Genomic DNA, 14,886 nt, shown 5'->3' with positions numbered 1-14,886 from the left:
CCTTCGGGTGATCAACGAGGCGAAGGCTACGATATCTGCCTCCGCACCCGTTTCCAACCCTGGCTGGTCCGACACCCCGAATATGGCCTCCCAGGGACCCGGGTCCAGTTTCACGTGCACCACCTTGGAAATGACCCTAAAAACCTCCTTCCAGTACTCCTTTAGCTTTGGACAAGACCAAAACAAATGAACGTGATTACCCCCCCCCCCCCCGGCAACACTCACACACATCTTCTATTCCTTCAAAGAATCGGCTCATCCTCGCCCTCGTGAGGTGCGCTCTGTATAAAGCCTTTCCCACAACAAAAAAGTCAATCCGCAAGTATACCTTATGGACTGCTGAGAAAAACGAGTACTCCCATTCCCTTGGGTGCAGGAACCTCCAAGGGTCCACCCCTCCCATTTCCACTATTAGCCCAGCCAGCGCCTTTGACCCCCCCTGATGGGACCAGCGAGCGCGGCCATGATCCCTGATTCCTTTTTGTCATTTGTTTGTGTAAACATGCGGGCTGATGTTTGGGGGTCGGTGGGAGGATGGGATTGTTGTTATTGTTATGGGGATTGACATATCTGTTTTTTTTTAAATTTAGATTACCCAATTATTTTTTTCCAATTAATGGGCAATTTAGTGTGGCCAATCCACCTACTCTGCACATTTTTGGGTTGTGGGGGCGAAACCCACGCAGACACGGGGAGAATGTGCAAACTCCACACGGACAGTGACCCAGAGCCGGGATCGAACCTGGGACCTCAGCGCCGTGAGGCTGCTATGCTAACCATTAGGCCACCGTGCTGCCCTAGATTGACATATCTGTTGCTGATTATTGTTTATTGTTGGTGGGTGTAAATCCGGGAGAAAATGTGAAAAAAGGAGAATAAAAATATTTAGCTCGGACAACAGATGACCTCAAAAATTCTGATTATGTAGACAAGAATATAACAAAAACAATATATTATACATGTATTTACAAGTGAAAAATAATTGTAAAAAGATCTGTGCCACCTCTCTGCTTATATTTTCTACCACTGTGTCTGGGTGGAGACACATCTGAGATGGAGACAGTCTGCTCAGTGTGATTGGCCCGTAGTCTTGGATGACCATGACAAGATCCTTTGGAGGCATGCGGCCTCAAAGCTCCAGCCTATGGGGCTTGAGGGCTTATCTGCTGAGGTCAATAGTGGAGAGGATGAGGAGATGCCGCTAGATCTGAAGAATCCTGAGATGAAGGCCCATTCGGCTCATCGGGTCTGCAGCGACCTATTTAAGCCTCACTTCCGATAACCCCTCCTAACCTTTTTTGGACACTAAGGGCAATTTATCATCGCCAATCCACCTAACCTGCACATCTTTGGACTGTGGGAGGAAACCGGAGCACCCGGAGAAAACCCACGCAGACACGGGGAGAACGTGCAGACTCCGCACAGACAGTGACCCAGCGGGGAATTGAACCTGGGACCCTGGCGCTGTGAAGCCACAGTGCTATCCACTTGTGTGGCTTCAACTTGGTGCACAACAGCACCTCCCTGACTCCCTTTGGGAAATGCATTCCTGGAAGGAGGTCCAAGTGCCTCGTCCCCCTCTCGCCTAGCCACTGCTGCACTGAGCCCAAATGAGTGATATGCTCAAATGCCTTAGACATGGCAGAACTGATGGCTAGCATGGGCTATCCTATACCCTGTGCAAAGCTGCACATAATTCCTGGTATATGCACTATATTTTCCCCTAACCTCTGCTACTCATCCGTTGGGCTTTGTGTGATAATGAGCAGAGGCGTGTCAGCAGTGCGAGGTTCAGCAATGTCCTGGCCCACAGTAATCTGTGGACCCACAGTCTCCCTCAGCAGCTGGTTATATCTATGTTGTGCTCAGCCGATTTTCCTCCCGAATCTGAACGCAAGCCCGCTGCAAACCAATGTGGGTATAGTAACTGCGCTGGCAGAGACTGCTGATCAAGGTGGGGGGAGGTGGCGGTACACTTCTCACCAATATCTCCATCGCCTCTACCTCTGTGGCGGGCAAATTCCTGAGGTCAAGCACACCATCACTCCATCTCCTCTCCTGAATGTTGTGGGTTGACTTTGCCCTCCATGACTAAGTGCAGAGAGATTAGCTTCCAAGGAGACAGATTAAAAAGGAAGAAACAGAGGAAGTTATGTGCTTGCTCAAGAGGGGCTCAATCCTTGAGTGGTAATAGGTTTACTAGGATGCTACCGGGACTTGATGGTTTGAGTTATCTTATTGAGGTCTATAAAATAATGAGGGCCAGATATAAGGTAGATTCCCAAAAGTAGGGGAATCTAAAACTAGAGGGCATAGGTTTAAGGTGGGAGGGGAGAGATACAAAAGGGTCCAGGAGCAATTTTTTTCACACAGAGGGTGGTGAATGTCTGGAACGAGCTGCCAGAGGCAGGAGTAGGAGTGTAAAATTTTGTCTTTTGAAAAGCATTTAGACAGTTATATGGGTATGATGGGTATAAAGGGATATGGGCCAAATGCGAGCAATTGGGACTATCATAGTGGTAAAAACTGGACGGCATGGACAAGTTGAGCCAAAGGGCCTGTTTCCATGCTGCAAACCTCTATGACTCTATGAGAGGTGAGCTGGCTGTGTTTTCAAGTGAACTGGGGTCTATGGTGCTGAAAAAGGTAAAAATGGAAGGGGACATAGTCGAGTCATATTGGAATAACACAGGGTGAGGAAATGATCAAAAATAGAAGTGCAGTTGAATCATTCTGAGTGATGATTGGACACCTTGGGGCCTAATCGTACTCTGATCCAGGGAAAACCTGACCTGCGTACTTTCGCAGCTTGCAAACTGCACACCTGACCCATGCATGACTTCCCATGCCATTTTTGCCTTTTCACACTGAGGTTAGGTCCGTGGTGCAGTTTACAAGCTGTGGTAGAGTGCATGAGGCGTGTGGGTACTCAGGCAAGCAGGTTAAAGACCCACTTTGGTTCACCAAAACAGTATTCCAGCTCCCAACAGTATTTAAAGGCCCCTAAACCCCTCTCTTCAACTTCCCAGCTACCCCCATGCCAGCCCACTACCCCCTCATAACACCCAAACCACCTTTGTGGGCAGCACGCACAAGTGAATAGCACTGTGACTTCACAGCGGCAGGGTCCCAGGTTCGATTCCCTGCTGGTTCACTGTCTGTGCGGAGTCTGCACGCTCTCCCCGCGTCTGCGTGGGTTTCCTCCAGGTACTCCGGTTTCCTCCCACAGTCCAAAGACGTGCGGGTTAGGTGGATTGGCCATGATAAATTACCCTTAGTGACCAAAAAAGGTTAGTAGAGGTTAAAGGGTTACGGGGCTAGAGTGGAAGTGAGGGCTTAAGTGGGTCGGTGCAGACTCAATGGGCCGAATGGCCTCCTTCTGCACTGTATGTTCTATGTAAAACCATGTCCCCATATTTCACCAAGCCCCCTCAGATTATCCATGCATCCTTCAGAGTTACACCTTCAGTATGAACTAAGTACAGTCCTCAGATTCCATGTAATAGCAATGGAAAATAATTTAAATTTCTTGGGAAAAACTAAACCTCTTACCACTTATTAAAAGTCTTTATAATTGAACTGAGGGAAAATTGAATTTTTCCATTGAAAAAAATATTGTCATTCTTGTAATTCTATTTGCGTGTGCCGACAAGTCAGAAACTACATCAAAAGGATAGTCTATTATTATAACTTCTGGAATGTGTCATTGTCAGATGAACGGAACACTTACTGTGTTGAAACAAATTAGCTTGAAACTCAACCAAACATTCAGAATGGCCACAGCTATCCAAACAATCAGCTGGGAAGGAAAGAACAGCAAGTGTTCATTTCAATTTCAAAGCAGCGTGCCTGCCAATCAATGTAAAGGACCAGGTGGTTAGTTTATTTTTCCAAATATAGGGTGGACTTTTCCCCAAATCTGGCAGAATGTCAGGTTCAGACTGAAAACCAGCATGCACCTCTCCAGATGCACAGCTGAGTTTTACTCCAGATTTCCTGGCACTTGGTGCACGGAAAAACTGTGGAAGTGGTTTGTGCCGTCACGCTGGTGGAGTGAGACCTGATATAGAGTTAGCAAGGCCAGCTCCAAAGAAATCAGGTACCATTTTTATAGGGCATCACAATCAGTGCTAAAAGTAAACTCCAACCCCCACAGAAATGCAGGACCCCCTATAAATTTCAGGGCACTCCTCCCTCCCCTGTAACATGGTTATCCCGGCACCCCAGCACCCCCCACGCATGTACAGGGGGACCATCCCCCATGCAAGTATCAGGGCTTTCTCCCTCCCCACAAAAGTATCGCGGAACTTCCCCATCCCCCACACAAGTACCAGGGCACTACCCTCACATGTAATGACCCTTACCCCCTCACAGGTATCGGGGTGCACACTCCCGCCGACCCCCCCCAACCACACAAATGGGAATCCCATTCCAATGGGGCTCCTCAATGGGCCAGCTCCTGGTGGCACTGCCATAGTTGCACTGTCATTGTAATGCAGTGCTGGGGGCAGTGCAGCTATACTTACTTATGCCATCATGACTTGTTTTTGTTTTTGACGTCATGCTGGCTGGGTGGGATGTTACAGTGAGGGTGGCAGTAGCGGCGTTAAGCCCTAGAGTTAGATTCAAATTTATTATAAAATATGCTAATCAGGCACTTGCTCTTCCTGGGCGTAAACCTGATCACGTCATGGGAGGGGGAGTCGGGGAAAATCCCATACCGCAATCTTGATAGTGCAAATCCTGTTTTGGGCCTCTCGGAAGGTTTAGTTGCCCTTATATGATTTGTGTCCACAGCTAACGCGGCTGCTATATGACAGCTGTAGATTTTTAAAAAATCTCTGCAACATTTTTTTTATATATCAGCTACGGCCTTTAAATCACAGTGGAAACATTGACAGCATAGGATGATGTAATTTGTCATTGCATTATAACGCTTTCTCCATTGGAAAAAACACTGTAATGTATATGAATAAATACACAATGCTGGTCAATGTAGGGGTCAACTTACCTTTAAAGGACCGATCCCGGTGACGAATCTCCACATTAAAACCACATCTACATTATTTATTTTTTTATAAATTTAGATTAGCCAATTATGTTTTCCAATTAAAGGGCAATTTAGCGTGGCCAATCCACCTACTCTGCACATTTTTGGGCTGTGGGGGCAAAACCCACGCAGACACGGGGAGAACGTGCAAACTCCACACGGACAGTGACCCAGAGCCGGGATCGAACCTGGGACCTCAGCGCCGTGAGGCGGTTGTGCTAACCACTAGGCCACCGTGCTGCCCCACATCTACATTATAATGCTGCATCTCTTGGTAACATTTGAAGGTGTGACATCACGTATACTAACTTGCAGAATATTCCAGATTCCTCAGTAGACTGTCCATTTTCTTTATGAACACTCACCCTTATACTGTTTAAATGGGCTTCCAAAAATTCCCCACCGCCAGATGGAAATAGTGTAAGGGAAGAAATCCAATTTTCATTTCCCATTTAAAATGGGGAACCCGGCCTTAGTGGGTGCGAGTGTGCATTTACATACCAAGCATTTCCAATTCACAAAAAGAACCAAAGAAAACAGCATGGACCAGGAATGCAGAGGGAAATCAGATTTCTTCCAATAGAAATGAGGTGTGGCCATTCGCACAACAAAACGCATCTCCACACCCAGACAAAAATTCAGCTCCCAAAGATCTTCTGGATTAAACAAATTTTTGATATCAGTGAGGAAAAAGTGTCTTGGGGTAAACAAGAGGTAACTGCAGGCTAAAATAATCAAAACCATGCACTAATTACTTTTTAATTGCCGTACAAAATTTCATGAAGCTGGAAAAACTATTCAGTATTCAAAGGGCTAATATGAATTATGTCAGATATGATAGACTGTCTAGAAGCACACATTGCAGAGATAAGCTCTGATGAAGTCAAAACTCAGCATTACATTTTTTCCTTTAACAAAGGATGACAATGTTTAAGTCTCAATCACATAAGATAATGAAATGAAATGAAATAAAAAAGCTTATTGTCACGATTAGGCTTCAATGAAGTTACTGTGAAATGCCCCTAGTCGCCACATTCCGGCGCCTGTTCGGGGAGGCTGGTACGGGAATTGAACCGTGCTGCTGGCCTGCCTTGGTCTACTTTAAAAGCCAACAATTTAGCCCAGTGTCATTATACATTGCAAACATGAGCTGAAAATATTAGTGAGTTAAATTTAACTCTAATATAAGCACCATGGAGATAAACTATTGTATAAAACCTTAACACCAGTTGTCCTTTGCAGAAAACTTCTTCATCAATGCTTACAGAGCAAGTAATTAAATTCGCACTTGCTGTGACTGTACACAAAGAGTTCTCTGCCTAAAATAAATTATTTCAATTGCAAATGGTTGATTATTGTCATTGAGTTATTGCATTATTGGTACATTATCAGAAAGCCATGTGGAGGAGATAATTTCAGGGGAAACCTATTATAGATTGACAGAATTCAACAAATGTTTTGACAGTTTTGGTTTAGGGTTTACATACCCATCAAATGCTTGAATATCACATTCTTTGAGAACTGAAAAAGCATGTCCTTCATGCTCCGTAACTACAAAAGAAAGACATGGTCAGGAATTGAAATTGAAGTAATCTGAAGATTTGACAACTTAAAAAAAAATGAGGTACCTTTGAACTTGCGGTTGCCATATGTATGAACATATGGTAAGGCTATAAAAGGCAAATTATATTAGAACGTGTATTTTATAATTAAGAAAAAAGCAATGCAAACACGTAATTAGATGCCAAGGCAGTCAGTACTAATTTTTACAAAATAGAATACTCCTGCGTAAAATCTTCTCAGTATCTATTTTTACAATGTATTACAACATATAACAATTTGATTTTGTGCATTTTTACTTCTAAGGTTAAGTTAAATTAAAACGAGAGAAACAAGAATAGAAATATTACTCTGAATGAACTGCATGAAAACACCAGTGACAGCATCAAATGATAGTAGGGAGAAGGTGGCAAAGCGACACACCAGAGCCTGCGCTCTCCAGAGGATCAGAATCTGTCATTCCACATTGCCATCTCTACTGTGTTTATGCCCTATGTGGCATTCTAAATGCCAATGAAAATGGAATGAGCTGGCATGCTGCAGATGGCACTAAGCATCATAACTGCATTTAGCATTTTCTAAGGCAGCTTTGCCAGAAGAGACGGCCCAGCTGGATCCACCCATCAAAGATTTCTGCTGACTGACATGACACTTGCAGATGGATTTTTTGTGTAAGAATGTGCATCATTATTTGCAAGATTACATTAATCTTTCATGCTTGCCTGTTTTCCGGTACCAGTGTGTTTTTGGTTATACCTTCAGCAATATATTACTTTAGAAATACATAAATGTTGGCCATCAGATGAGTTCAGAGAATCACTGAAGAATGAAGGATACAATGTGTGCAATGTCTGATCATCTTCATATTAAATGTACATGCATAAATGTACTTAATCTAAGTATAATAGACTATCAATACATGAACAGATCCTTGAAATTATGACATATTGAATTAGAAGTATTTTCCTTTCAGCATAAATAAGAAAAAAATTATTAACCGTCTCAGTTTAACAAACTCCATTTTACATTTAATTGCCAGTGAGTCCATCTGTATCACAGCAAAATATTCCAATCATTTCAGTGCAACTGTAGGGGGAGTAGTGAACAATTAAATAAATTGGATTATAGGACCAATCATTTCCACTGCACATGTGGCACAGTAAATAAAACTGCTCAGCAGAATATGCTGACTGACATATCTGTGGTTATCCAAGAACAGTATAATTATTCAGCATCTCAAAAAGGCAATTTATTAATCCTTTGAGGATTGCTAACTGAAACTAGATAAATTATACAAATATTGCAACTCTCTTTATTTAAAATATAAACTTTAAATTTAAACAACAAATGTTGTGGTGTAATGCATGTATTTAGTTCACTTTTTAGAATATTCTGGTTAGAATGGTAGAAAGATCTAGGGAAGTATTCTCTCCCCCCCCCCCCCCAAACGCTGGGTGGGAGAATCGCCGGGGCGCCGCGCGAATCGCGCCACGATCCCCGCACGTGATTCTCCCACACTCCCGAAACCAGCACTGCGCGAATTGTGCCGGGCCGCTTGGAGAATCGCCGCAAATGGCGAGCAGCGAATCTCCGGCCCGAATGGGCCGAGCAGCCGCTCCGACACGACAGGGTCCGCCGGCGCCGTCCATCCCTGGTCGCTACCGGCGGGAACTCTGCGGGAACGCTCGGGGGGCGGCCTGTGTGTGTGTGTGCATGTGTGTGTGTTGGGGGGGGGGGGGCTATTTCACTGGGGGGACCCACCTATCGGCGGGCCAGCCTCTTCCCCCCCCGCCCCGCCCCCAACCCTCCGGGCCTACCTCCTTCCGCGGGGAAGGGAACTCCTTACCGGGGGGGTCTCCGAAGGGGTCTGGCCCACGATCGGGGCCCACCGATTGGCGGGCCGGCCTGTCCCTGCCTGGGCCTACATTCCGCCGCGGCCGGCCCCTGAACACCCACGCCATATTGCGTTGGGGCCGCCGCACGTAAGAGGTTTCCCGCGCATGCGCAGGATGGCGCTGCCCAACTGCGCATGCGCAGGATTGAGCTGCCCCAACTGTGCATGCGTGGGTTGGTGCAGCGCCAAATGGGTGCCGCGTAGGTACGCTGGAATGGCATGAACCACTCCAGTGCCTTGCTGGCCCCCTGTGGGGGCCAGAACAGGTCGTGCGCGGGCCCTGTTTGCGCCGTCGTGAAACGCGACGGCGTTCACAATGGCGCGGGCACTTGGTCTGCAGAGCGGAGAATCGCCCCCCTAGTTCACACACATTGTATTCTAACAATAAAACATGCAAATATCATATAGTATACAAAGGGCTAATTGATTGCTGCAACATTTAGACCATATCTGAACGATCATATAATTATGTATTTCCAGTAACATCTTAAAGATAATGGAGGCACTTTTCATCTGCCTACCATTTTTCAGTGTGAACAGAAATATCAGCAGAACCATTTTAATAACTATTGCTAACTTGCCAGCTTTACTCACTCAACTTGATTTTCAGGCAGGCCTTAAAATAAGAATCAATACTCCTCTTCGAAACAAGCGCAAGCCAAGTTAAAATATTTAAATCAGCGTCCAACGTTGCATATTGGCTTTCCACTGAATGAACGCACTGTCCAGTGAAAATGAGTGTTGAGCAGCTGCACTTTAAAGTGATTAAAGAGACCACTTTAGACTGCTCACAACAATGATCCTAACCATGTCCATATTGACTCTTACCAATGTTTACAGATGCACCATAGAAAGTATTCTATCTGGCTGCATCACAGCCTGGTATGGCAACTGCTCGGCCCAAGACCATAAGATACTACACAGAGTCGTGAACACAGACCAGTCCATCACACAAACCCGCCTCCCATCCATTGACTCTGTCCACACCTCCCACTGCCTTGGGAAAGCAGGCAGCATAATCAAAGACCCCTCCCACCCCTTCCATCGGGCAGGAGATATAAATGCCTGAGAACACACAGATTCAAAAACAGCTTTTCCCCCGCTGTTACCAGACTCCTGAATGACCCTCTTATGGGCTGAACTGATCTTTCCATGCATCTTCTCTATTGAGTAGTACTACACTCCATATGCATCACCCGATGTCTGTGTCTATGTACGCACATTGTGTATCATTTGTTTTTTCATGTCTGGAATGATCTGTCTGGAATGTACGCAGAACAATAGTTTTCACTGTACCTCGTACATGTGCCAATAAATCCAAATCCAAATAAACAAGCCTTGCCAAAGATGTTTGCTCTGGCCCCCACAAAAAATTCCTACCAGCCTCTGCCCAATTGCCCCACCCATCAATGATAACCAAAACAAAAACTCATCCGCATTCCTTTTTGTTTCAGATAAAAGCCTGCAGGGACAACTTAATGGTACCTAAATCTTGGCAGTACATTATTTTCAAATCAATTCCATGAATAATAAGCAACAAGGCTGAGAGGCCTTCAGCAGACAAGTAATTACACGACAATTTAGTGCAAAGCAACCTACGTAGAGTCCTTCTCCCTCCATCAAAGGACTCAGGGTCTTGCCACCACTCCAATCTTCCCATGGTGATCTTGGGGAGTGGCAGATGGGTCAGGAACTCAGCATCTGCTTCCCCGCCAATATTTGGATGGTGAGGCCGAAGCAGCCATCAGCAGGGACTGGAGGATAGAATTTAATACTGGGGTGTGGATATTGGACTTGGTCACTGATGTCCCCACTTTTGCTGCTATCCCACATGATTTGGAACAGCATATTTGTGGTTTAGAAGCATTGAAGAGAAACAATGCAAGTTGGAACACTTCTGGCCAGTGTGGCAGCACATACTGAGAGGGTACGAGCATGGCATGATGTACATGCGCTGGAAGTATGCCTTCAGCTACATGAGATACTCAAGTAGCATCAAATAATTGGTTAACCATTCAACTTCCACGTGAGGTGCATTTGATTTAATTTTACTAGTGTAGGTTTGTGAAAGTGCTGTATTGTGATCTTGGAGGAGTTTGTCTGATTTGTTAGATTTTCAAAGGAGTAGTTCTGCATCCTGACAAGGAGCTCAGAGGATTCTTGCACATTCTTGCACACTGTCTTCAAAGCAGCCACAATGCTTTAATCCTGCGACAATCGTACAATCCCATGGCTATTAAAAGAAGTACTATGAGGATATTCTGAAGGCTTCACGCAAGGAGAAGAAATCCCAAGCCAGCTCATCCAAATTTAATTGTCTGCGGTATCCTATCCACTTTGCAGCAGATCGGACTCAGCAGTCATCCACATGCCCACTGCAACCTCACCAAATATCCCACAATTTTCCAGTGCCACTTCTGAACACTTCCCTCCTGCCTCCAACCAGTTTTGTAATCTTGCTGTGCCACCTTTAGTTTCTCCCCTTTGGGACACTTTAACCCCTGTGCCCTCACAACATTTAGCCCAATCTAGGAGACTGCAGTAGCTCACTGATAGCACTCTCACTTCTGAGTTAAGGGTTGCGGGTTGACGTTCTACTTCAAAGGCTAGAGCACAAAATGCAGGATGACATTGCAGTACAGCATTGGGGGAGGGTTGCTTTGTTAGAGGTGCTATTCTTAGATGAAATGTGAAACCAGGGTCCTCTCAAATACATGTAAATCATTCCATGGAACTATTTCCAAGAAGAGCATCATATATTGCTAATATTTATCCATCGATCAAAGTCACAAGAACAATGGTTATCTGGTCATTAACACATTGCTGTTTGTGGGCCACTGCTGTGCATCATGTGTCTGCTGTGTTTCCTACATCGCAAGAGTAACAACGGGCATGATCTAACAGCCGATAGAAGGCAGCGCGCTGCGGCGCAACGTGGCCGACAGAAGCTGGGAGAGCCCGCCTACAAGATCTACCAGGCTCGCAACGGCTCGCAAGATCAAATCCCACCCACTGTGGATGGGATCACTTTCTGGCAAATCTGCATATTAGAGCGAGGCGGCTGGTCTCACTTAATATGCAGTTTCCCAAAGCGCTGGAGTCATTGGGATCTATCCCCTTCGCCCTGGAGACATTGGACAATTGCCGTTTAGTACTGGTCTCCACAAATTTGGACAAAGGTCTCCCAAGGGATCAGAGGCCCCAGGTGCTTGCCCCCTGGGAAAGATGGCACCCTGACAGTGTCACCTGAGTGGCAGCTTGGCACTGCCAAGGTACCCAGGTGGCACCGCCAGCCTGCAAGGGCACTGCCAGGGGACCAGGTTGGCACTCCCAAGGCACCAAGCTGGCATTTTTCGCACAGCGAGAATTGGGCCAGGTGTGCTCAGTGGACATCGAGGGGGGGGGGGGGGGGGGGGGACCACTTCATAGTGAATTAAGGCTTGTGGAGGTGATCAGAGACTCCAGAGCGTCGGGGGGCCCTTTTGGTGAGTCACGGTTTGGGGAGGTGGTCCACAGCATCGGGGGTTCGCTTGCTACACTGAGGATTCCGACGAGCGGATCTCTAGTACAAAAAACGGCCTCGGCCACGTGTTCCCCACTGAGACCCCCCCCCCCCCCCCCCCCCCCCATCTAGCTGGAGGCATGTTAAACAGCGGGGTATTTCTCGGAGCTGTTTGACATCCCAATTTTCAAAGAAACTTGGCGGCACTGTCTTGCTCCAAACTTTCCACTAAATGATTATGTGACATAGGAGCAAAACTAGGCCATTAGCCCATTGAGTCTGATCTGCTATTCATTCATGAATGATATTTTTCTCATCCCCATTCTCCTGTCTTCTCCCCATAACCCCTAATCCCTTTATTAATCGGGTATCTATCTATCTCCGTCTTAAAGACACTATATGATTTGACCCCCGCAGCCTTCTGCGGCAATGGGTTCCACAGATTTACCACTGAAGAAATTCCTCCTCATCTCAGTTTCAATGGATTGTTCCTTCAGTTTGAAGCTGTGGCCTCGAGTTCTAGTTTGTCCCACTAATGGAACCATCCTCTCCACATCCACTCCTTCTAGGCCTCTCAATGTCCTATAAGTTTCAGTAAGATCCCCCTGATCCTTTTAAACTCCAACGAGTACAGCCCTAGAGTCCTCAACCACTCCTCATATGACAACCTATTAATTCCAGAGATAATTCTTGTGAACCTCCAATGGACCTTTTCCAAGGCCAGCACATCCTTCCTTAGATACAGGGCCCAAAACTTCTCATAATACTCCAAATGGGGTCTGAACAGAGCCTTATACAGCCTCAGAAGTACATCCCTGCTCTTGTATTTTAGCCCTCTCAATATGAATGCCAAGATTGCATTTGCCTTCCTAATTGCCGACTGAATCTGCACGTTAACCTGAAGAGAATCTTGAACTAGGACTCCCAAGCCCCTTTGTGCTTCAGATTTCCAAAGCCGTTTCCCAATTAGAAAATAGTCTATGCCTCCATTCTTCCTACTAAAGTGCATAATCTCACACTTTTCCACACTGTATTCCATCTGCCACTCCTTTTCCCACTCTCCTAGTATGTCCAAGTCCTTCTGCAGCCCACCCGCATCCTCAATACGACCTGTCCCTCTGCATATCCTTGTATCATCTGCAAATTTAGCAACAGTGCCCTCAGTTCCTTCTTCAGATCGTTCATGTATATTGTGAAAAGTTTTGGTCCCAACACTGACCTCTGAGGCACACCATTAGTCACCGTCTGCCATCCTGAAAAAGACTCTATTATCCCAACTCTCTGCCTTCTGCCAGTCAGCCAATCCTCTATCCATGCCAGAATCCTACCCTGAACACCATGAGCTCTTAACTTATTTAACAGTCTCCTATACGGCACCTTGTCAAGGGCCTTCTAGAAATCCAATAGATCACGTCCACCTGGTTCTCCTTTGTCTAACTTCCTTGTTACATCCTCAAAGAATTCTAACAGATTTGTCAGACATGTCCCCTTGACAAAGCCGTACTGACTCAGTCCTATTTTAATCATACATTTCCAGGTACTGCCCAATCTCATCTTTAATAATGGACTCTAAAATTCTTTTTTTTTTAAGAAAACATTTTATTGAAGCATTTGTAATTTTAACATTTTAACACTCTAAACAACAGAGCGGTCTGACACACGCAACAACCTCACAGTAACATACCCAACTTCCCCCCACTCTACCTCCTGACCACCCATGTTAGATTACCTTCCCATATTCGTCACTGCCATGCCTCCCCCCCGCACCCCCCTCCCTTCTACTGACGGTCAGTTTTCCTTAAAGAAGTCGATGAACGGCAGCCACCTCCGAGCGAACCCCTGAATTGAACCCCTTAAAGCGAACTTAATCTTCTCTAGTCTGAGGAACCCCGCCATGTCACTAACCCACACTCCCGACTTTGGAGGCTCCGAGGTTGGATTGGTCGAGTCCCAGATCTGCAAAGGTGTCAGCTATGGCAAAGGAGCTGCGGGGGTTCATGGAGCGCATGGGGGGGGGGGGGGGGGGGGGGATCCATGGAGATTCGGGAAGCCAAGGAGCAAGGAGTTTTCATTCTACTCCCATGTGCATGAGATGTATTCCCGGATAGACTTCTTTGTGCTGGACAAAACGCTGCTGGCTGAGATGGTGGATACTGAATACTCAGCAATTGTGGTGTCAGACCACTCCCCACACTGGGTAGACCTGCAAGTTAGCAAAGGAAAGACCCAGCGGCCTCAATGGAGGTAAGATGTAGGGCTACTTGTGGAAGATGAGGTGTGCGAGCGGGTGAGGGAGGCCATTCGGGGATACATAAGGATCAACGACACGGGTGAGTTCTTGGCTGGGGTGGTGTGGGAAGCACCAAAAGCGGTTATTGGGGAGAACTCATTTCAATTTGGGCCCATAAGGAAAGGGCTGAACAGGCTGAGTTGGACAGGCTGTTAGGCTAAATTTTGCTGGTGGACAGGAGGTATGCGGAATATCCGGATGATGGGCTCCTGAGGGAGCGTCAGAGACTACAGCTGGAATTTGAGCTCCTGTCCACAGACAAGGCGGAGGGACAGCTGAGGAGGGTTAAGGGGGCGGTCAGTGATTATGGGGTAAAAGCCAGCAGGATGCTGGCGCATAGGCTGAGAAAACAGAAGGCGGTGAGAGAGATTAGAAAGTAAAGGATACAAGGCGGGAAGATGGTGGTGGATCCGGCAGGGGTGAATGATGTATTTCGGAAATTTTAGAAGCGATTATATAAATCGGAACTCCCAGTCGAGGAGGAGAGTATGAATCGATTCTCGGGGTGGGGGTAGAATTCCAGAGGATAGATGAGGAGTTGGTGGAAGGCTTGGAAGCCCCAATTAGGCTTGGGGAAGTTATAGACGGGT

At 46.3% G+C, this 14,886-nt stretch overlaps 1 protein-coding gene across 7 annotated transcripts in view; it reads right to left on the bottom strand.

The window, feature by feature from the left end:
* cerkl (ceramide kinase-like) overlaps positions 1 to 14,886 on the bottom strand; it is a 215,705-nt gene that overhangs the window by 59,047 nt on the left and 141,772 nt on the right. For 5 of the 7 annotated variants that reach the window (XM_038789257.1, XM_038789258.1, XM_038789261.1 and 2 more), the window contains one exon: positions 6,538 to 6,601. The exons of the other annotated variants lie outside the window; for them this stretch is intronic. In XM_038789257.1, the coding sequence (XP_038645185.1) occupies positions 6,538 to 6,601 (64 nt within the window). The remainder of the gene's footprint in view (positions 1 to 6,537; positions 6,602 to 14,886) is intronic. 7 annotated transcript variants of the gene reach the window in all.

The sequence above is a fragment of the Scyliorhinus canicula genome, chromosome 2 (genome assembly GCF_902713615.1).
Source record: "Scyliorhinus canicula chromosome 2, sScyCan1.1, whole genome shotgun sequence".
NCBI classification, from domain to species: Eukaryota; Metazoa; Chordata; class Chondrichthyes; order Carcharhiniformes; family Scyliorhinidae; genus Scyliorhinus; species Scyliorhinus canicula.
Note: the sequence above shows the minus strand (reverse complement) of the source record. Positions and strands in the feature narration are given on the sequence as shown.